We start from the raw sequence: 22582 nt of genomic DNA, 5'->3' as shown, positions 1-22582 counted from the left end.
GGGGGGGCTCCATAGGCAATCTGGAAACTGCAGGCTGGTGAATCTCACTTCCATCCCTGGCAAGTTGGTAGCAGCTGTAATAAACTAAATCATTAGTCACATGGACGAATATGATGGAGTTTTTGAGGGTATTAAGAAACACATGGACAAGGGCAGATCCAGTTGGCATAATGTATTTGGACTTCCAAAAACCATTCAACGAGCTCCTTCATCAAAGTTTAAACAAACAAACCAACTGTTGCTATACGATTGGAGGGAATGTGCTTTTGTGGACTGAGCTGGTGAAAAGACAGGAAGCAAAGGGTAGGTATAAATGGTGACCTTTCAGGATAGTGTAAGGTCAGAAGTGGGGTCCCTAAGGGATCTGTGCTGGGCCTTTTTTTGTTCGACATTTTCATCAATAACCTGGAAATGTGGGTGTGCAGTGAAACCTGCCAAGTTTGCAAGATGATATGATCTGCTTATTCTGGGTTCTGAACTAGCTGTTACAACTCAGGAAAGAGACCTTGGAGTCGCTGTAAATAATAGGCTAAAAATGTCAGGTCAGCAGCAACGACCAAAAAAGCCAGAAAATATTGGGCATCATTAAGAAGGTAATTGGAAACAAAATGGAGAACATCATTGTGTCCATTACACAAATTCATGATGGACCCACATCTTGAGTACTGTGCCCCCCCATCTCAAAAAGGATGTAACAGAATGAGGAAAGAGAGAGAAAAGGGCAACCAAAATGAACAGGGGCAGCTGCTATATCAGAAGAGACTAGAAGGGCTCGCCGCTTCACTTTGGAAAGAAGGCTGAAGGGGCATATGATATAAATCTATAAAATCATTAAAAGTGTTGACTAAGTGAATAGGAAACTGTTTTTCATCAAGTCCCAAAATACTAGAGCTACAGAGCATGTGACAAGTTTTAGAACTAACAAGAGAAGTCCTTTTTTTAGGCAGTGCATAGCTTAGTTGTGGAATTCATTGCCACAGGATGTTGTGGTGGCACATATAGCATAGCCAGGTTATGAAAGGACTGAATAAATGGATGATGGATCTGTTAGCATCCCATGCTTCAAAATGGTGCTGGGGCACTTTAACTAAACTTTGTTCGACAAGCTTGTTCACCATTTTGAAGCAGGGGGACGCTGAATGCACAAGATGCCAAGGCTGCTACAGCATGCTGTAATTATAATGCATCAAAGCAGATGTCCCACATGTCTACAGGCACTCAGAGGCTACTTACAAACATTAAAAAATAAATAAATAACCTGTGCTTTGCCAGAAGCAGCAGCATGTTAGTTCGGCCTCACTTTTTTAGCATCTATATAGATTAGGTGCTTTAGTGGGGCTTTCTGGCTTTTTTTTTAATTCAATAGCTGATTGAATCAGCTATTAGATAAAAGGGTCAAAAAAACTCTCTACCCAAGTGCCCAATATATACTGATGTTGGGTGAGCCAGGTCCAGTGCCTCTTTTGGGCGTGTGCTGGGCTTGATGCAAGAACGCACTGAGTTTAAACTAAAGCACCGGTTTTCAGGTTTTTTTAACATCTGTAAGCAGCCAAAGGTGAAGTCCTGTCCTGCCTTCTGCCATTTATCCAATTTACCCTGAATAGCTTGATCAGCAGGTTTAAATGGTCTATTATGGATATTCACAAGCTTTCAATTTCAAACAAGATTTATGTTTCACTGAGTTAAATGTGTGCAGTGTAATGGTATTGAAAAAGGTCTGTACACCAGTTAAGCCATTAAAATAAGTCTTAAGTAGATGAGTAATTAATCCTTTGAATGGGCATTTATATGCATACATTTTTGTCCCACGACACGCTGGAGATCCACCGCTTCAGAGTAAACTCGATCGATTAATCAGGTCTGCTCTGCACGTGAGCTGACACGCTGTCCTGCGTCGCATGCATTTGTATAAGCAGCAAAATGCGTGTCCATGCAGAAAATGGCAGTGGTGCTCTTTTGAACTAAAGCATCTTCTGTGTGTTCTAGTTTGAAAGTGCACCACTGCCATTTCACTGCTTATGCAACTGCAAACTTCGCAGTGTTGGGCATTTTTCAAAGCACCTTGTACATGTAAAAATGCCCCTCATCATTGAACTGTATACTGTCTGCTTATGTACGCTGAACTGCATACTTAAAAAAATGCCTTTTCTTTCCCTACCAAGGTATTTGGAAACCTTGTTGAGGCAAGTCAGCAATGGTCATATAGCCTATTTCCCAGCAATGAAGGCATTTGTGAACTTACCTACAGAAAATGAGTTGACTTTTAATGCTGAGGAGTACTCTGATATATCAGGTAAACTGTGACCTAATTCTCCATATTGCTTATGAAGCTTTTTTCACATGCTTGAGTCTGAGAGTTAGAGAGAGAGGTTGGACTATCAGCCATGTTTTCAGAGAAGCTTTGTTATCCATAACACTTTCTGTCCATTCCATACTTTTCTCTCCTCCTCGCTTCTATTTCTGAGAACTCGTTTTTTTAGATTGTTGGTGATTCTATGGTTTCAGGGGGTACATGCACATGTTATAAATAAATACAGCAGATGGATTTAATGTTGCAGTGTGACCATTATTTTAAATGTTAACATCAATCCAATTTTAAGCCCACTGTGGTAGAATGATATTGCTCATTAAATTACTTCAAAATAAATGTTTGAATGAAGACTTGTGTTACTTCTCAGAAATGAGGGCGCTCTCTGAACTGCTGGGACCATATGGCATGAAGTTCTTAAGTGAAAGTCTTATGTGGCACATTTCTTCACAGGTTGCTGAACTTAAGGTAATCACATTTTAATTCTTTTCCCCTGTACCATTTATAATACCAAAGAGGCTCTGTGTTTACAGCCTATGACTATAGCTGCACTGCATGAAAACTAAAACATTCATATTTTTTCCTCATTCTGAATGTTTACCTTTCTTACAGATTTGATTTTCAAGTGGGTTTTGTCTTTGTGACTCCCAGGGCTGAGGGATCACTGCGGTGGCAATCTCCCTGTCCCCAGAGGTGCATGAAGCCCCCCCCAGGCAGAGGGGATAGCTAGGAGAAGTTGTGGGGACCCAGCATCCACAGGTGTGGGACTCTGAGTCATAGCAGCTGCAGGCTGCTTCCAAGACTCAGAGCCCACAGCTGCTGGGGCTGGGAGTGCAAGGTGCTCTTGGCTTGGCAAGGTGCACCCCTGCAGTTGGGAGCCTACAGCTGATGGAGTTCCCAGCAGCAGGGGAGACCCTGCTACATGCAAAGTTAAAGTTTAATAGCAACCAGCCATAAAGTTACTACACATTTTCAAAGTCTAACTTTATAGCTGGTTGGAGCTTTCTATTGTGTGATAAGTACGCTGCACATGTAACTGGTATCGAAGTAATTGTGCAATTATTTAACCAGTTCAATTGCACAATACCTGTAATGTGTCGAGAGGACCATTCTCTCACACACTCATTTTATTGCACATTTTCAAGAAACTTGCATTTTCCTTAGTATCTGTGAATTTCAGTGTTGCTGAATGGCTAGGGAGTGTAATGCCATTAAAATCTAAGGGCACTTCAAGCCCTTTCCAGTTCCATCAAGAGTGTGCATTACCCCTGGCCTGGGGTGAGCAACAATAAGCTTGATATGGTAGTCTAATTCTTCTAAAATTATTCAAATCCTTGACCTGCACCATGAAACTTTCGGTGGTGTGTGAGGGGTATTTTGGTTACTGTGTTCAAGTGCTAGCAGTTTGTGTGTCCTTAACAATTTCTTAAAGCTGTTTTTCAGAACTAGCCTTTCAGGTTCTTAAAGGACTTTTTTTTTTTTTTCAGAAAACATATACAGAACCACAAAAGCAATTTATAGTAAAGCTCTGATTTGCAGAAAGTAATTTCTGAGGCACATAAGAGTAGAGCTTATCAGAGAGAAACTAGTTTTCCTCAACTTTCACAACAATATTGTGTCTGCAGTAAACATGAATGAAATAATGAAAATACTCATCTGGCTGGCAGGGAGCGCAGTTTGGTGAAGTCAGGTGCCATAAAGCCATACTGATGCTGGGAGTGGAATGGGTTGTGAAATCTGAGCCAGAAGCAGCAATGGCTATGCTCCTCCACATGCTTCCTTTTACTTTCACACCCCAAACAGGGCTAAATATTGGTTCCTCTGTGGACACGCTAGAGAGAAAATGAGGTGGTCACAGTTTGGAGATGAGATTCTTTGGGTAATGTGATTGATATATTTTATTAGACCAACTAAAATAGCTGGAAAAACTCTCTTCTTTGCAAGCTTTTGGATACAAACACCGTTCTTCAGGCAGAGGGAGTGTCTATAGTTGTGTGCTGTCCTGGATGGGAGGGAAGCCATCCATGAGAGCATCTCATCCAAGAGAGCATATAACAACTGCAGATGCTTCCTCTGCCTTAACAAGGGTGTTTGTACCCAGAAGCTTGTAAAGAAGAATTTTTCCAACTATTTTAGTTGGTCCAATAAAAGATACCACATTACCCAACTAATCTTGTCTGCCTGTGTCCTTAGACCAACACAGCTACAACCAACACCCCTGAACATGGTCACAGTTTGTCATTTATGCAAATAACCCTTGTTTCAGGTCTACCTTTCTTACCTTTAAATATGATGGTCTTCCCATAATGCTGAGGGATTGGCTAATTACAAAATTTTGGTAAAATTAGTGTATTGTTCATACTGCATTCTGGCAGTCCACTTGTGAGGAACTAAATTACATTGGTCACAACTGTAGTTGTGTACAAATTGAGTGAGCTCTCATTCAGAAGGGGGTCTTATTGAGGTCCCTGTAGACAGCAAAGTGCCTAAACATTCGGACTTGGCATATATAACAGTGCATGGTGAAGAAGTATTTTTTTTTTGTCTTACACAACTTCATAGCTTCGTCTTAATTCTTATAACTTAATTTTGGAAGAAGGGAGCATAGATGTGACTGACTTTTGTCAGGGTTTTTAGATGGACCTAAAAGTGTAGAGAGGGCTTACCCTTGTCACCTCTTGAATCACTGGTCTAGTTTTAAATCTAAATTGGAACAGACCTGCAAGATAGTTTTGGAAGATTACCCAAATTAGGTAGTAATTTCAGTTACAATTGCAGCCTTTGTATTTAACTGTAGCATGATATTTGTCTGGTTCTGTGTCTGCATCAATATTTAATCTGTTGTTCACATTGCTTGTTTACCAGTTGCATTGTTTCAGCCAAGCTCCTGCATGGGTTGAGATAAATATGGTTTGTAAAGCAATTTGAAAAGTGATTTCTTGAACCTCATGTCTTCCAAAACCAAATGTCCTTAGATAAACCTGGCGCTGTCCTTGTGCCAGCTTTGGGAGTGAGGTGACAATAGAATCTTCCACGTGCTCCCCTTCAGAGCATCTCTAACAGTTCTATGTTGATAGTAATCTGTATGCTGGTTGATAATTTATCCTATTTTTTTCTCTTCCTCTAGCCTATTGTTCTTTTGGCATATAGCTATTGGTAACTGCTCTGGGTTGACAAGTGTATACTTCAAGAAGGGGGTGTTTTTGTTTTCCCTCTCGTAAGGCAGTTGTCATACCTGGTAGCTCTCTTTCAATCCAGATATCCCTAGAGCAGTGATTCTCAGCTGGGGTGCTATCTAATCCTTTTAAGTATGGCAGGGTGCAAGGAGCTAAGCACTTGCTCCTTCCCTGATCACCACCTCCCAGCCCCTGTTCAAAGAGATAAGCACTTGGTCCCCTCGTCCCCCACCACCATCTCCTGGCCTTCTGCAAGCAGGTAATTATTGTAATAAATTCATTTTTGAAATGGAGTGTCACTAGATTTAGAAAAGTTCTGGATGGAAACCAAAAAGGTTGAGAACCACTGCTGTAGAGCAGTGGTTCTCAACTGGGGGTCTGGTTTGGGAGTGAGGGGCACCAGCAGAGCCAGGGGGCTGTGGGTTGGGAATGAGGGGCATCGGCAGGGTCAGGGGGCTGTAGGTCAGGAATGAGTGGGGCCTCAAGTCCAAAAAGTTTGAGAACCACTGTTCTAGTATATCCTTTCTTTCTGTTTTTATACCAGGCAAGCTAACCATTAAAGAATGGACTCTTGAGAAAAGAGGACATAATCATTCTCCATTTAGTAACCTCCAGCCACACATGTAGAGGGCATAATCATGTCTCCATTTAGTAACCTACAGCTCAAACAAATGCTCCCATGTAAAGACATACATCTGGATTACCCACATCTCTTCAGAGATTGGAGTGTTTTTAACTGTATTTCCAACTGGTTATTTTTTTTGTCTATTTTTATTTTATTAAAATAGACCTTTCTTGCTTGAAAGGATTTTAAAACAAGTGCTTGACCAACATTAAGTGCCTCAGAAAGGTAGCACAAAGTCTTCGTCTTGGATCCATTAGTTAAAGTCCTTAATGTATACATTTGGTGAATAATTACTGCAGATAAGTTATTACATTTATATGCATGTCACAAGGAGCATTAAGTTGTGGATCAAAGAAACACATTGCCTTTACACATTTTTCCTTTTATTTCAACCATACTGACGTGCTGAAAATGGCCATGTTGAATCATTGCTTGGAATAAGTGGAATTGTTTTTTCGTACAGTTTTTTTACTGCTGTACTATTGAGTAAGGAGTTGTTTGGTGCTTACAGAAATCCAATAAACCGCCATACAATCATAATTAGTAAAAAGAGCAAGGTAATGGGCTGCTTTAAGAAAAAGTAATTGGAATGTGTTAGGATTAGGATATCACTTTAGCAGATTTTAGTATGAAGATTTATTTTGTAGTTTTACTGGGTTCTATAAACTCATTTTTATGGAATCTCATACTTTGCTGAAAATGCATTCCCATCAGCAGTTCTTCCTCCTTTTGGTCATTCATGGTTTTCCATTTGGTGTACAACTAGGACCTACCAGAATAATCTTTTAGTTCCTTCAGGAAACGATGAAACAAACATATGGATTTCATGAGCTCAGTTTCCTGCTTGCCAAATTGAAATGTCCTAAAGTATGCACTTATCTTGTTAGCATACTGAGATCTGTGGCTGACCTGAGGTCCTGCTTCTCTTTAGAAACTTGTGGTGGAGAATGTTGAAGTGCTAACACAAATGAGGACCAGCTTTGATAAACCGGACCAGATGGCAGCACTCTTTAAGAGATTATCGTGTGGGTAACTTAACTAACAATGCTTTTGTTAAAGATGCTGTTCATTTTTGGGTTTTGTTCCTGCACTTTTACTTGCAAATAAATATGAAAAACTAACCCACGTGATATAAATATACATGAACAATACAATTTAAGATTTTATTTTTATAGTTAAGCACAGTGCATACAAACCAATAAACTTTAAAATATGTTCCACTTGTGTGCATACAGACAAAAATTAGACATTGATGTAAATTCCACAAGTACTTGAGACCCAATTCCAAAATTCCTGTTAATCCCCAGTTAGAATCAATAGGAATTTAAGCAACTAAATACTTTTGGAGGGTCTGACTTAAGGATATTATAGTTCTGACTATCAGGGTATCTGTGCTATATTTTTTACCCAGACTGTCACTTGTAATGAGTATAAACTTGTTTTCAAAACTTGTGCATCTGAATAGCTGTAGACACAGTGTAGAATGTACTAGTTTCATTGGTAAACTTGTTTGTGCTTGGATTCCATCATAGTAAGTATATTGTTGCAGCTTTTGGAGAGAAAACCATTTAAATTAGATGAAGATGCCAGAGAGTTCAAATATTGGTGACTATGTTTTTCTGAAGTACTCAGAAACAGTATATGTAATTTGTTGCATTATGTCTACACCATAAACTTGGAGAGCCAGGGAGTAGTATATTCAGACATGTTGTGCTAAACCGTGCACATTACCTTCCAATTTGAAAGCAGTCTAGTTCAGTTGGTGGAGGTCCGTGGGCATGCTAAATAGCCCTGATTCTCAGCTTTTAATTAGCCTGTCTTGCAGGGCTGCACAAACAGGACTGTTCTGCTTCCAACTGGGGAAGAGCATGCCAAAGCAGCATAGTGTTTCTGAGTATGCCTCTGCTTGGCAGGGGAGGTTTGTTATAGACATGTCTATTATCAGCTGTGCACAAAAGATTATTGTCTCATAGTTTTAGCTGTTGGGAAGTATCCCTTTCTCAGACTGTCATACACTTTCAACTTTGTGAATTATTTTTCCTCTGCTTTTGAAGAGTCTCTTGTTTTATAAATGGTGATGGGTTCTAATGCACTTTTTTAAAATTTTCTTCAGCTGTTGACAGTGTTTTAAAGAGGATGACGATTATTGGCGTAATCTTGTCTTTTCGCTCACTGGCACAGGAAGCACTTAGAGATGTAAGAAATAACTACATTTATTCTGATACAGTTTGAATTAAATTCAAAGATTAGTTAGTATGGTATTAAAAGGTTTTACCATTCAAAGGTTCTCCATTTTTAAAGTTTATTTCGAATTGTTAAATGTCTTGTGCATCAAACAGATGTATACAGAAAATAATAAAACCCTGTTCCCCATTCTGAAAGATGAAATCTGGACTTCTGAAGAGTTTATTATTCAAAACTAACAATGGTGGGGCTTACATTTGCACCTGTACCTTCACGATGTGCAACAGCATGCTTTTCAATAAAAAAAAAAAAAAAAAAACTGAAAAAGTTTTTTTTAATTTTTTTTTTCCTCGTGTTCCATTGACTGCTCAAATTTGAATATAATAAGCTCTCTAATCTCTTTGGTAAACTCTGTGATATGTTTACAACTCATGAAAAAAATAGAATAATATAATAAAGTAACAAATTAGCATCTTCAGAAGGCACTTTTATTAAGAGAATTTTCTAGTTCCATGTTTGTTTCTCTGTCTTAGGTCTTATCCTACCACATTCCTTTCCTTGTAAGTTCAATTGAAGATTTTAAGGATCACATTCCAAGAGAGACTGACATGAAGGTAATGTTTTTGGTTACAAAGCTGGCAGAGCCTTTTTTTATAGCTTACTAAAATATATATGGGGGAAAATACATGCAATGCTAAATGTGAAAAATTCAGAAGCAAAGATGACACTGGATTTACATAATCACTCTTTTCTAGCTTGTTTAATGTTCTGAAAAAAATACATAAGGGTAGGTAGTATAAAATTACTTCAGATTTTAAATGATACCCCCCAAAAATTAGATTCCATATATGGAAAAGTATACATTAGTTTTAATTTTCTATGTATAGAATCAAAATATTGGAGAGTCATTTTAAATTTAGTCTTCTCTCTCCTATGGAGATGGGGAAAGCATCAGCAGGGGGTCAGGCAGCCTCCCCCCCCCCCCCAAATCAGTTGCTCCCTGTGCTTGTCCACCCTGCCACTGGACCCCCTGGTTTCTGACCCCCAGCTGCCTACCCCTTCTCACCCCTTCTGCCACCAATGCATGCAAGAGCTCTAGCTCCAGCCCAGGGTACAGTAACTGACCTAAAGGAGAAGATTCTTAGCAGATTTAGTACCTGATTAATACTCTGAAAAAAATTAGAACCTTTAACCATTTCAGGAGGGAAGGGGGGAGATTTATTGCAGATGTGAAAGTAAAAAAAATTAAAAAGTAGGCTTTTTGGTTTTGGTGGGGGTTTAATCCCACTAAGCTCTTGGTTTCCATGATCAAAAATCAGAACTTTGGTAACAGTAAATGTACCTGCTTTATCAAGAAATTAAAGAACAAGTAGAACAAAAGTGAGGGAATAGATCAAGAAGGAAAAAATGGGCTAAGAAAACCAAATATTTTCAGGACATTGTACAAGAGGGTATCTGGTCTGGCTGTCTGAACAGTATATTATAAAAATGCTAGGATGTGGAGAATTTTTACACTCGAGTCTTCTTCAAAAACAGCTGTTGAATTTTTTTTATACTAAACTTGAGACGTCTTTGTTACAGCCTTGAGATTTCAGCACATTTTGAGCACACCTATCTCTAAAATCGTGTCTCTTTTAAGGTGTCATATTGGACCTCAAAAAAAAAACCGGACACTTTTGAAATTGTTCACCCAACTTAGTATCACCCTGAGCCCATATTTTTCCCTTATTCTTGTACGTTTAATTTACAGTACTGCCTTGAATAATGCTTTAAGCATTTCAACACAAAAACTAATCTTTACAGACATTATTTGACACTTTCTGGCATGGTTAATTATGTCCTTGATAGCTTTATTTTTCTTTCTCTTTTTTGTTCCATTTAGAAGAATTAACTGGAAGCAAAGTTGTTTGTTTTGGAGGTAGTCTAGGGTAGTATGTGCACTTTGTTTAGCTTGACAGAAAGAAATGATAACCAGCTAGCACACTATGTGCTGAACCAGCTGTTCAGTGCAAGTTAGATATAATGCAAACCCAGAGACTTGCTCTTATTTCAGCCAAATCTCTGAAATTCCTTGGTGTTCTCAGAAAGCCTATAAGACAAACATTTACAGATTTCAGTACAACTGTGTTCATTGCTTTGTTTCAGCCCCTTCTCCCCCCACCCCCCACTCCCCAAAGAAAGAAGAAAAAGTACTTTGTGTTTTCATTTTACAATAATCGTTCTTCTCTTTTCAGGTAGCAATGAATGTATATGAGCTGTCGTCAGCTGCTGGATTGCCATGCGAAATTGATCCTGCCTTGGTTGTCGCACTGTCTTCCCAAAAATCAGGTAATAAATGAAGGTGTATTTGGCAATGCAGTCTGCTCCATTTGATTTAAAACACTGCAAAATATGTACAAGTTTTTGCAGTAAAATGTGATGCACTGAGGATATTGGTTCCCATCTATTCATTCATGTAAAAGGCCATTTCTTTGGAATCTGAATATTTTCTGTAGGTGTAATAAAAAAATACACTGTTCTCTGTAGGCTGGGGATTTGTGAGTTAGATGCATGTTAATTGATAGAAAAGCTATATTATAGAGAGGGATAACAAGTGAAATCTTGATTAGTGCTATGCCTCTGGAGAAAGTTGAATTTATTTTAGGAAGAGAAAATGCAGGGGTTTGTATAATAGATAACTAAATGTAAACATCTGATTTATGATGTAGATATAACCTGCCCTTGTATCATTTGTCTTTAATGCTTACAATATCAGTTGCAGTTAAAAACACAATAATAGAAATACATGAAGCTTCTGAGTTATAAAGGTGTTAATATTAGAGGTGCACTGATACGTTGGTCTGATACCGGATCGGCACCAATATAAAAAAAAATTGACTTTATTGGAAATTGGCCTCATGTGGCTGGTAATTTGGCTGATAAATGCTCGTGCATGCGCACAGCTGCAGAGCAGCATGTAGGTGGAAAAGAGCACAGCCCAGCAGTTTGGAGAGCTGTGTGTAGCTGCTAAGTCTGATGTGGTGGAAGGGGCATGGGGGAGGCAGATCAAGACCCCGGCAGAGAGAGAGGAGTGGGTTTGGGCCAGGGGCTGGTGCAGGCACTGCCCAGCCAGGGCAGGACACGGGACGGAGCTACGGCTTGTGTGGGGGTGCGAAGAAGGCGGGGTGGCTCCCACCGCTGCAAACACCCTGGGAGGGCACAGGGGTGTGTGTGACCCCAGATGTGCAGGTGGGGCAGCTGCCCCTGCAAGCTAGGGCCAGGGCTGCACCAGGCTCTTCCCAGTGGGGGCTAGGCTGGGTTGTGCTTGGGGTGGGCAGCGGCATTGCTGGGAGGGCTACAGTGGGGGGTTCTGCAGCCACCCCAAAATTTGCCATAGCCCTCTCCCAGCATTGCCACCTACCCCACCCTGAGCACAGCCTGGCCCAGCCGCTGCTGGGAACAGCCCAGTGCACCCCTGGCCCCAGCCCACAGCGGCAGCCACCCTGCACCACCCTGCATGCAGATCTGGGGGCACAAGCACCCCTGTGCCCAGGTGCACGCAGTAGCAGGAGCTGCCTCTGCCTCCCCGCACCCCTGGATGATCTGTGGCTCTGTCACAGGCCCTGCCCTGGCTGGGCAGCACCTTCCCCAGCCCCACTCCTCCCTTGCCACAGGGTCCTTGATCTGCCCACCCATGCCCCCTTCCCTTCCCACACCCCTTCCACCACAATAGACGTACCAGTTGCACACAGCTCTTCAAGCTGCAGGGCTGTGTATCGGAAATAGGATTGGTATTGGCCAATATGCCTCCTGAAAAATTGGCTATCAGTATAAGCCCCCAAAATCTCTATCAGTGCACCTTTAGTTAATATGAAGACAAACAAAGAAAAAATATTTTTAAAATGTATCTAGTCAAAGAATTCAAAACCTGTTGTAAAAAAATTCTGTATCTACATGTGTCAATGGCTCTTTAAAATAATAGACAAATCTTACTAGTCTTCTTGGCTCTAGTAATTTTAAAGGCATGAAAATAAGATTCTTAATGCCATTGGATATGTTTATTTTGTTCCCTTTTGTTCCTTATTGAAAACGTTGTTTTTATTTGCTTCCTCCTTATGTACGAATAATTAATATCACACTGTTAATGCATTTTACTGGCTTTGTTTTTGTCATTGGCTGGATGATTAGGGGACATGAACCATTCTAGGACCTACCTGAAGTTACATTTCTTTCTTGTTTTCTTTGTTGATGGTGCCTTCGGAAAAGGAAAAAACTCTAAATTCCAGAGAATGTCTGTCATGCCCTGAATAGTAAATCATATATTATACTCAGACTGCTTGAGTGGTTTTAAAAATGTGTTAAATATGTAATTGGAATGTTAACCTGATATATCTTACCTCTGTATGTTTATCTACAATATACGTCTTTCCTTGAAGTAAGTATGAAGTGATACAGTTGTAGGATTTAATTATTTTAACAAGATGTTTCCCTTTTTAAATTTTGTGATTCCACTGAAATAAAAATAATCCAGTGATGCCATTATTTTTAAAAATGTGAAATTGATGTGATTTGGGACAGACCTAAGTAAATTTTCTTTGGCTCAGTTCCAGTGAACAGAACATCTTTATCAGTCTCACTAGCTACTTGGATTTATGCCAATATAACAAAAAGACAAATTTGATGCAGAGGTTTTGAAAGTTACATGCTAAGATTGCTAACTTGTGATTCATTGAAATCAACTGCTTTTGTCTTGTGGTACACGCACACAGTTTGAAGTTCTGTCCTTACCTATGTATTTTGTTTCCTCTAAGTCTGAGTGAGGCAAATCTTTTCTTTCATGGATTGTAACTTAGCCAGACACTTGTATTCTGGTCCATTTTCACTGGAAATTAGCTCCTAAAATGTCTTTTTGTTTCTATTTTTTCATTTAATTTCAGAAAATATTAGTCCAGAAGAAGAATATAAAATCGCCTGCCTTCTCATGGTCTTTGTTGCAGTCTCCTTGCCAACTTTGGCCAGTAATGTGATGTCTCAGTATAGTCCTGCCATAGAAGGTAATTTTTATTGGAAAATCCTGGTTATGAAGCTGAAAGTGATTTCTTGAATACCATTTGCTTTATTCTGGTTTAGAAATAAAGTACATCAACAGTGAATAATCCATCTGAAATTTTTTAATTGACACAGTTCTAGAATATGCACTGTAGGGGGCAGTCTTTAACTGACAAGTTATGGTTTGACCTAGAAGATATCTTCTATCTTAGTCTAAGAATCTGTATTGACATGAATGTAGTTTTAATGCATTAACCGTTAATGTATTGCTCATACATTTAATACTCCTTCATAATTAATTTGTTTTTTAATTTGCATATGGAGTTTTTCTTCAGAGCTACCAAAAATAAAATTCTAAAACCATCAGAATCTGTGAACAAAATCATCTTCTAATAAATCTTCTATTTCTACCTTCTTCTTAAAAGAAATGTTCTGCATGTAATCTACAAAAAAAATGCTTAGCTCTTCCAAGCCAAAAATTTAAATTGAGTCAAAACAGCACCAGGTTGTACAAAAATTGCCTTTCAAACTGTTTCTTTTGTGCTGTCTAGCATGGTTTGGATAAAAGAATGTATGGAGTCCATGTCCCTTTATTTGTCTCATAGATTCTTTTTAATTTTCTTAGCAGAATCTGTTCCATGTAACAGGACAAAATTAACATAAGGCATCAACTTGTCCAGCAGTACTACCTTCAACTCTCCCAGAATTAGTAGGATTGTCAGGGCAAAGACCAGAATGTGTAAGAGCTTTCAATATTAGTTTAAAGAAAATATAATGTGTAATTTAGAATATTCATAAGTGTTCCAAAGCCATAGTTTGAAATCTGGGAGTGTATAATTGGCCACCTATACTATGCAGCAGTTAATTTGTTTATATTAAGATTGCAGTGTATATGCTCACTTAAATGTAAATGCTTAGTTTGATTCTCCACTACCATTACCATTAACTTTTTTGGTGATTGTTTATTTTTTCTCTAGTCATGAAGTCCTAATTTAGTCAATAATCCTAAAAGAGTTGGAGTCCTCTGCTTACCAATAAGCAGAAATGAAATCATTCTGTTTATTAGGAAACCCTCAAAGCACTTGTTTCAGACTGCCTGCAGATTCAAAGCCAGCAGTGTGTTGCTTGCCATTTTAGTAGGTTTTCCAAAATCATAATGACTAATGGAAGCGTCTTTCCCAGGTGAACAGTACAGGGTACAGAGAAGAGGGAGAACAGTAAATGTGTTAAAAGCAGAGATGGGACCTAATAACCAGGGAAGAAGTATTTCCTGGTGACAGAGTTGGGGCCCAGTCTAATGGCCTGGGTGTGTCCTTGACCACCTCTTCAACATTAATGGGAATAGCATGTGTTTTGTAAATTCATTTTGCTAAAAAATGCATTCGCCACTTTCTGTTGCAGTGGGAATCTAATGTGTTGCAAAGCTCCAATATGTCACCACTTAGCAGAGTCAGCACCAAAAATCTAATGTATGTAAAAGACTATGACCATATAAGGACATTTTCAAGGACTATCCACAGATCCAAACCTACATGAAGCCTCTTCATATTTCTTCTTGGAATCCAAACCAGCATAGTGCTTGCTAAACACCAATGTCCAGTCTTTCACTTTTTCCCCCCCATAGCCAGGTATTCTGCTTATATCATCTACTTCCTCTTAGGTAATTCTTCCTTCTCAACTTTTCACATGGTCTTCAGGTTCTCTACAGGCTGAGGCAGGTGGTAGAACCTTTTCCTGTTTTAAGTGGTGTGATTGTAAAACTGGACCTGCTTTATCTCTTGCCAAATTATCTCCTGTCACACTGACTCTTCACTTGTTGTCCATGCATAAAAGCAGTCCCTTCATAAGCATAAATACAGTCTGCATCCTGAGAAGCCATTGCAAATATTCAGCCATGAAAATTAATTAGAAATTACATTTAATGACTGTGTGCTCAAGTAGGGCTGTCCATCTGGTGTCCCCAAATGGTATGTGGCACACAATGGCTTAACATGCAGCTCCTGCCTGACTGCTAGTGTCTCTGTTGCTCAGGCTGCAGCAGCAGCCAGGGTCATAGAGCTCACACTCTCCTCCCCAACTTCTGCTGCATGTTCCTGTCCCAAAGGGCAGAGCAGTGCTGTTTGGCACAACCCACGGTACTGTGGTTGCCACCAACCTGGAGTTTCTGTATCACAGGGGAGCCCACAGGTTGCTGAAGGTAAGGCAGGGAGCGCCCATTTGCATGATGCAGTCATGGGGGAGTGAATGCAATGCATGCATGGGATGTGCAGCCTGGTGAGCCAGTGCTCCTTGCTAGTGCTGTTCCTTTGGTGTGGAGCCCCTACTAGTGAGGCCCGTGGGACACGTGGCTCCAGCCAGCTTGAAGTGGGACAGCCCTGTGCTATAGGAAAATTTGTCTTTTATGGTATTCTGAACCAGTGGTCGTCTTAGTTTGCATGTAAAATTCAAATTCAGAAGAAAGCCCCTGATTTTGCTTTTATTGTGGAGAACTTTCCTGCCCCACAATCACTACCTTAAAAATGTTTTATTTTCATTAAGCCTGAAAGTGTTTATTTGCACATGTTCATATATCCAGGCAATTACAGAATCTTTTGCATTTCTTTTTTTTGTTGAAACAAAACATGTTTCCAAAACATGGCTCTTTCCTTCATGTTGAAAACCTCACGGTTTTTTTGCCAAACTCTGGTGATGATCAAAGATCCCTTGAGGAGTGTGGGAGATCTTGACTTTCCATTACTTAGATGATCTCATGTTCAATCAATATAATAAACACAAAATCAATGTTGAACTGCAATTTGCCCATTACCATTGATGTATAAGATGCTAAATATTGAGCCTTCATTATGATAGATCTCAGATAGCTTTTAGCAGTAATTTACATGGGGAACTACCTGTGACTTGGGAGTAAAATACACTTTTCATTTCTGTTAATTCCAAACATCTTTCCTTTGTAAGCTCATCACTGAATACCTGGTGCGGAGGTTCAAAGCACTCAAGAAAACTACTAGTGCATTCTAAAGTTAGTTAATTGCTAAACCTTGACCCTGTTACACTTAAGAATTATCCTTCTGTCACTAAAACTTTCAAAGAATAATTCATTTTTGATAAGTGATGCTGAGGTAATAAAATGTGTGTTTCTGCTTAGGACACTGCAACAACATACATTGTCTGGCAAAAGCTATCAACCAGATTGCTGCAGCTTTGTTTACCATCCACAAGGGAAGCATTGAAGATCGTCTTAAAGAATTTTTGGCTGTATGTACAGTTTGATATCCAGAGTTGACTTATGCAGATAAATGCATTTAAAAAACCTCAAATCTCTGTTGCAAAGCAGCTGGAGCTTTAATGTGCAATGAGCCACTTAAAATGTTACATTAGCAAGTGGGTTATGTTACTGTGTTACTCGTTATGCCATGGTATGTGGCGTACCACAGTTAATTATAAGATTTTAATGGAAATAACTTTAGGAATATTTAACCTAAGTATCAGTTTACATCTTAAATAATAGTATATGCATTTTATTTTTGGAGTTGATTGTTCTTTTGCAACAAAAATGAAGCAGGTTAAGTTATACATTGTTAATTTGATATGGTGAAATTTAACTTTGGAGACAGAACCAGTTAATCAGTATCTTATAGTCTCAAAGATCTAATCTTAGAATAAAGCTTGATTTTTTTTTTTTTTTTTTTTTTTTTTTTTTTTAATATGAAGAACCTAATATTCAGTGTAGTAGTCTAGAACTATTTTCAACCTTCAGCTAGAAAATGTAATTTTAATAAGTTTTGTTTATATGCAACTAAATCATAAATCATTATTTTGGTTACACAAGATACAAACGCAAATTAATTATACAAACCTGTGTATTTTGAGTTAATGGAATCAGTGGTTTAAACACTGGCCAATTATGTGTAATACAGGAAAATAACAAATTAAAACTTGAGTTTGAATCTTATGAAACTTGCAAGAAGGTAGAGGTGTGTGGGTGTGTGTTTAGAGTGTATGATACCCAACACTGTAATGCATGATTGGAAAAGAAGTTGTGCCCTATATGTGAAATAATTGTTTATCTTTTTATTAATGATCTCCATTAAACTTTCCCCAAGATAGACTGCTTGATAAATTACAACATATCTTGACATGTAATCTTAGCCACTCATTGTACCTTTTAGATTAACCCTTGACACTGAAGTTCTCTTTGACCTGTCACCATCTGGAATAGTATAAAGATATAGACAGCCAAGAATATTTATGTAGGGAATTGCTGGTAGATCAGAGATCCAGGTCATGTTGACCATTGCAATGTTTGGCTCAGTGTGCCTATTTTTTGTGCGTGATTGTGAGTCAGGGCCTCTGCACTAATTTCTAGTGTTTGCAAAGATCTGATTTAAAAGCAGGTAACTTCTCATATGTATCTATTGTTTAAAAGAATCTTGTATCAATGTTAGCTTGCTGAATTTGGGATTGTTTAATTGAAATCATATTTAACATTGATACCTTAATTTTCCAAAGGAACCAAAGTCTAAAATAACTTACTCTAATAAATGGATAATTTGGTCCAAGTCTTCAAAAATGCCTATCACTTTAAGTGACTTGGTTTTTCAGTGTCCTGCTTTGACAGAAATGGGGGGACTGTAACCTTACTTGAATACTTTTTAAAAATCTTAACCCACTGATTTATGTATTAATATAATCTGTCAGACCTGTTGAGAGAGGTGAAAGGTAAAATGGTCTTGTCATGTTCTGTTGGCTTGACAAGTGAAGGAACAAAACCAGTACTGATATATGCAGTGTAAGCTAGCTCAGACACCCATTGTTTGACTACACCCAACTTATGTGTGCTGAGTTTCAGTCATTTCATTCAGGTTGTTGATCTTCTCACTATTTTGTTTTAACTCTTTAGACTGAATCAGCATATAGCTGAAGAATGCATGCTGTAGAAAATAATCATCTTCTAAAATGGAATGGACTAAATAACATACTAGATCTCTCTGGTAATACAGGAAGTAGGTCAGTGTGGCACCTAAGGGCACCTATACATGTGCTCTGGAGTGAGTGGAGGGGGTGCGTTTTAATTAAAGCAGCTCTCGGGAGCCGCTCTAATTAAAATGCCCATGGTGTCTCGTATTCAGCATCCTGCGTTTCAAAATGGCATTGGGGTTGCTTTAACTAAAGTTCATTCAATGAGCACCCCCGCTGCCATTTTGAAACGTGGGATGCTGACTGTATAAGACACTGCAGTCCATGGGAGCGTTCTGGTTAGAATGCTGCAGCAGATTAATCGGTTAATCAAGTCTACTTTGATGCGTTCTAACCAGAACATGTCAGAGCATGTATAAAAGTGCTCTTAGACTAACTAGTTCAAAGTAGCATGAGCTTTCATAGGCAACAACCTACTTCATCAAATGCATCTGGCAAAATTGGTTGTTGCCTATGAAAGCTCATGCCTCTCTGAAGCAGTTAGTCTCTAAGGTGTAACCCTGCCTTACCCTCTGCCTGACTTAAGACTAACATAGCTAATCACCACTTACTTGTTACGAGAGCATAAACATGCATGATTTTATTTATTTGCACTCCCCAAAAAAGGCTCAGGGTGGCTTACAGGAAATCTTAAAAACAGGTAAAATATATTAAAGGAATAGGTGATAAAACAATTACCCAAACCTTAACCCTATCTGATGTCACCATAAGTCAAAGAATTTGCTAAAACAATACTAACCTGTGGTATTTCTTATTGGAATATGGATGCAGTCTTCAGAGTACTTATTTTAAAATGAAAATATGTGGCTCAAACAGATTTGTGAACAGGTACCAGAAACATGGCTGTTGCTTTACTGTCACTGGCTCTCACTTGAAATGTGTACTAAAAGTTGAGTGACTTGAAGAAAAAAAAAAAAAAAAAAAGTTTCATAGTTCATGGAAATCCAAATTGTGATGCAGTTATTTTATTGCATAAGCCTGAACCATAACTATAATCCTGAAAAAAACATGCTTATGAACACTATGTTGTTAGTCACCATGTTAAAATACAGGTATACCAATCTAAACCAAAATAATAATAGGTATGTTTCCTAAATTTTAATGTAGGGTATTGGAATTAATAACTTGTTGACTTTCTACATTTTGACCATGAAACAAATTAAAAAAACTTTTCTTCTTGCAAGAAGAATACATACATTTGCAAACATCCTGGAAAGAAAAGAAAAGGTAACAAGATCCTAGCCCCATTGAAGTCAATGACATAACTTTCATTGACTGTTAGGGCCAGATTTGCAGCTGGAAGCTATATGCAATGAATAACTAGCACTCTTTGCAATATACACGTGAGATTCTACTCGTCTGAAACCCATTCGAAATTCATGCAAATAGCTTGTTTAAGCAAAGCAAAACAGCGTGCAGAAAATATACTTCATTATAGTCTTGGTCTTTCTCTTCCATTATGGCTTGTGTGTGTTACTAATTCCTTTGGTTAGGAAAATTATTTTCCCCACCAGTTGAGTGAGATTAAATAAGAATAAAAAGAAAACAGGTCAACTTAAGTAAAATAGAGTACAGAAATACTGTTTTAAAATGGTCTATTTTCAATGTTATTTTGTAGCTTGCATCATCTAGTCTACTGAAAATTGGTCAGGAAACAGACAAAACTACTACAAGGAACAGAGAATCTGTTTATTTACTGCTAGACATGGTAAGTTTCTTTTGTGAATTATTATTCTAACCTAGGGACAAGTTCCAGATAGGTTAACAGAGAATCTGACAGCCATCCTTACTGTTGCAACTCAGCAACCAATAGAAATGCTTCTTGACATCGTGATGATGGATTAATGGTAAGAACTGAAGTGTCCCTCCCTTCACATAAGTATGAGTATATAAATATTTATCTTTTTCTTTGTTTTCTAGATAGAAATGCTGGAAAACTTTAAAAAAGTATTCTTATCACTTTCATAGTTGATTAGTGATTAGCAGGGATCCTAGTTTTCCATGGCAAAAAAAAACCCAACAAAATTCTCTGATAAAAAATGTTAAAATCCATGTGTTTCCTTGGTGAGTTTCCCCCTTCTTCAAGGTTGATTGGCTGAGGAGCCCCAGCAGCAGCCTCCTCCACTGCCCTGCCATCACTGATTGGCTGAGGGGGTTATATTCTTGCAGCCCTTCCCTTCACTGCTGATTGGCAGAGAGGGGTGGGGCCACATAATTCGGAGCCCTCAGCCAATCAGCAGCAGGGAGAGGAGGGACAGCTGCCATCTTGGCTGCTTCCTAGTGTACCAGTGACTATACCTTATCCCTGGCAGGCTACTGAAGCATCTGTTAGAAGTGCTGGCACCCACTGGGAAGCCAGCATTTTATTTTCAGTAAGTTTTAAATTTTTTTTCCCCCTTCAATTCTGAAGATTCTCTGTAAAAACACAAATTCCACATTTTTTCTGTGGATCCCTGGTGATTAGTTTTCATCATTAAAATAATGATGTCACATTAAGTTAGTATAAATTAAAGTGAACAATAAACATGGCAGAGTCTGCCCTTGCAGGTCACAGGCCTGTTTTGAAACATTTGGCAGCTTTGAAAAGCAATGTATTGATGTTAGTTTAAGTTTCCCTAGGCAAATAGTTTGTTGGGAGGAAAGTGCTGTATTTTGCTTTCCTCTTGGTCTAAGAGAGAGGTGTTGTGTTGCTGAAGCAATCAATTGCAATGTATTATAGACTAGTTTTGTGTATGGCCAATATCTTGATACATTTTTTGGAATTTTTCAGATTGTGCAGGAGTCTCCATTCCTGACAATGGATCTTTTGGAGTCTTGTTTTCCTTATGTCTTGCTGAGAAATGCATACCATGCTGTCTACAAACAAAGTGTTACATCCTCTGCATAAATATCTACTTACTGGAAACAAGACCTAGCACGCGTCTATGTTGCCTCAGTTATACCTGTAAACTGTGGAGCTATTTTACTTTATGGCCTGACAGTTTTGTGGATTATAAACTTTCTTCCCATAAGGTTGTATTTCTGATCAGTGGTTTCTTAATATGGTTGTACTACAATATAAGCTTGGTTGATTTTTAGGTTGCACATTCACAGAAATCCTTTTTTTATTTTAGAGCATCAGTTATGTTTAAAAGAAACACTACTTCTGCTATATGTTTTTGATATTTGATCATGCAAAACATAACTGCTTATTTCCAAGAAAAAAATGTATTTAGTGATTATTTTAGATAGTGTTCTAGCTTTCATCTGTGTGTAAATTATTTCATATAGGGAGAGTTATAATCTGTACCTATTGTTCTTATTGAAAACAAATATTGGATGTGCATTTCTGTGAAGTAATTACAACATTTCTACTTTTATTTTGAAGCATTCACCAAACTAAGTACTATAACAGTATCTAACACAAAAAATGTTATAGGACTGCTTATCGTTAGACAGCAATTCTCTCCCAATATTCTTAAACAACAGCAAGTGGTGTTGTTTGTATAAAGCATAGTGGACATTTTTTTAAAACTAACTTCCATGGTGCCCCGTTGGCATTAACACTACCATTGTACCCTGCTGTAAAAATAAACATTCTTACACATTTATCAGATGTTGATAAAATGTTAGCCCTTAACCACTTTTTATATGTTTTAAATTTTTGAAATTCAAGTGTACCTTCCATAACATACAATAAACACTACACTGTATTAAATGTTGATGAATTATTTTAATGGAAAATTATAGTGCAAACTTAATGTTTTGATATCTTTACTACTAATTTTATATGTTCCTTTTCATTTTACAGATTTGTTAAATAATCTATAGTTTCACACAATGAGTTAATAATCAGTTTTTTGTGGGTCTCTAAAACAATGGGTCACTGTTTTAAATTAGACGTAAGATTAAAAAAAATTCCACCCATGAATGAAACTTTAATTTATTGCCACTATCTTTCATATTTTCATTTTACAAGATACAGCAAGAGTGCCTGCAGCTGGCACATACATGAATATCAGTTGCACCTTTGGAAACAAATGTTCTTTTTAAAATTAAACATTGAAATCATAGAACCAAAAATAATATTGCTAAAATAACACAACATCAGAGATTACTGGATGAGACAGATATATAATAGACCTATTTTTGTTGGTCATACAAATTGACATGAGAAAGTGTTGGCTCGTTTAGTTTGAAAGCTGACCAGAATGTTTTGCTCTTTGATCAGCACCATAAAGACTGTGGTTGTCAACAACTCTGATTCTGGACATTGTATGGTCCTGTTTTAGGGGGCAACTTATA

The 22582-nt window shown here is 38.2% G+C and overlaps 1 protein-coding gene across 1 annotated transcript in view; it reads left to right on the top strand.

Moving 5' to 3' along the window:
* The window catches only part of NCKAP1 (NCK associated protein 1), a 130208-nt gene extending 108213 nt beyond the window's left edge, over positions 1-21995 (top strand). The window contains exons 23-32 of the mRNA XM_019522863.1: positions 2163-2293; positions 2679-2776; positions 7041-7134; positions 8223-8305; positions 8827-8907; positions 10528-10621; positions 13210-13326; positions 16467-16576; positions 19917-20006; positions 21069-21995. Of these exons, the coding sequence (XP_019378408.1) occupies positions 2163-2293; positions 2679-2776; positions 7041-7134; positions 8223-8305; positions 8827-8907; positions 10528-10621; positions 13210-13326; positions 16467-16576; positions 19917-20006; positions 21069-21185 (1015 nt within the window). The 3' untranslated portion in view covers positions 21186-21995. The remainder of the gene's footprint in view (positions 1-2162; positions 2294-2678; positions 2777-7040; positions 7135-8222; positions 8306-8826; positions 8908-10527; positions 10622-13209; positions 13327-16466; positions 16577-19916; positions 20007-21068) is intronic.
* Positions 21996-22582: the final 587 nt, after the last annotated feature.

The sequence above is a fragment of the Gavialis gangeticus genome, unplaced genomic scaffold (assembly GCF_001723915.1).
Source record: "Gavialis gangeticus isolate Ggan-Ray unplaced genomic scaffold, GavGan_comp1, whole genome shotgun sequence".
In the NCBI taxonomy this organism is placed as follows: domain Eukaryota; kingdom Metazoa; phylum Chordata; order Crocodylia; family Gavialidae; genus Gavialis; species Gavialis gangeticus.
The sequence above is the reverse complement of the archived record's forward strand: the minus strand, read 5'-3'. Positions and strand labels throughout refer to the sequence as shown.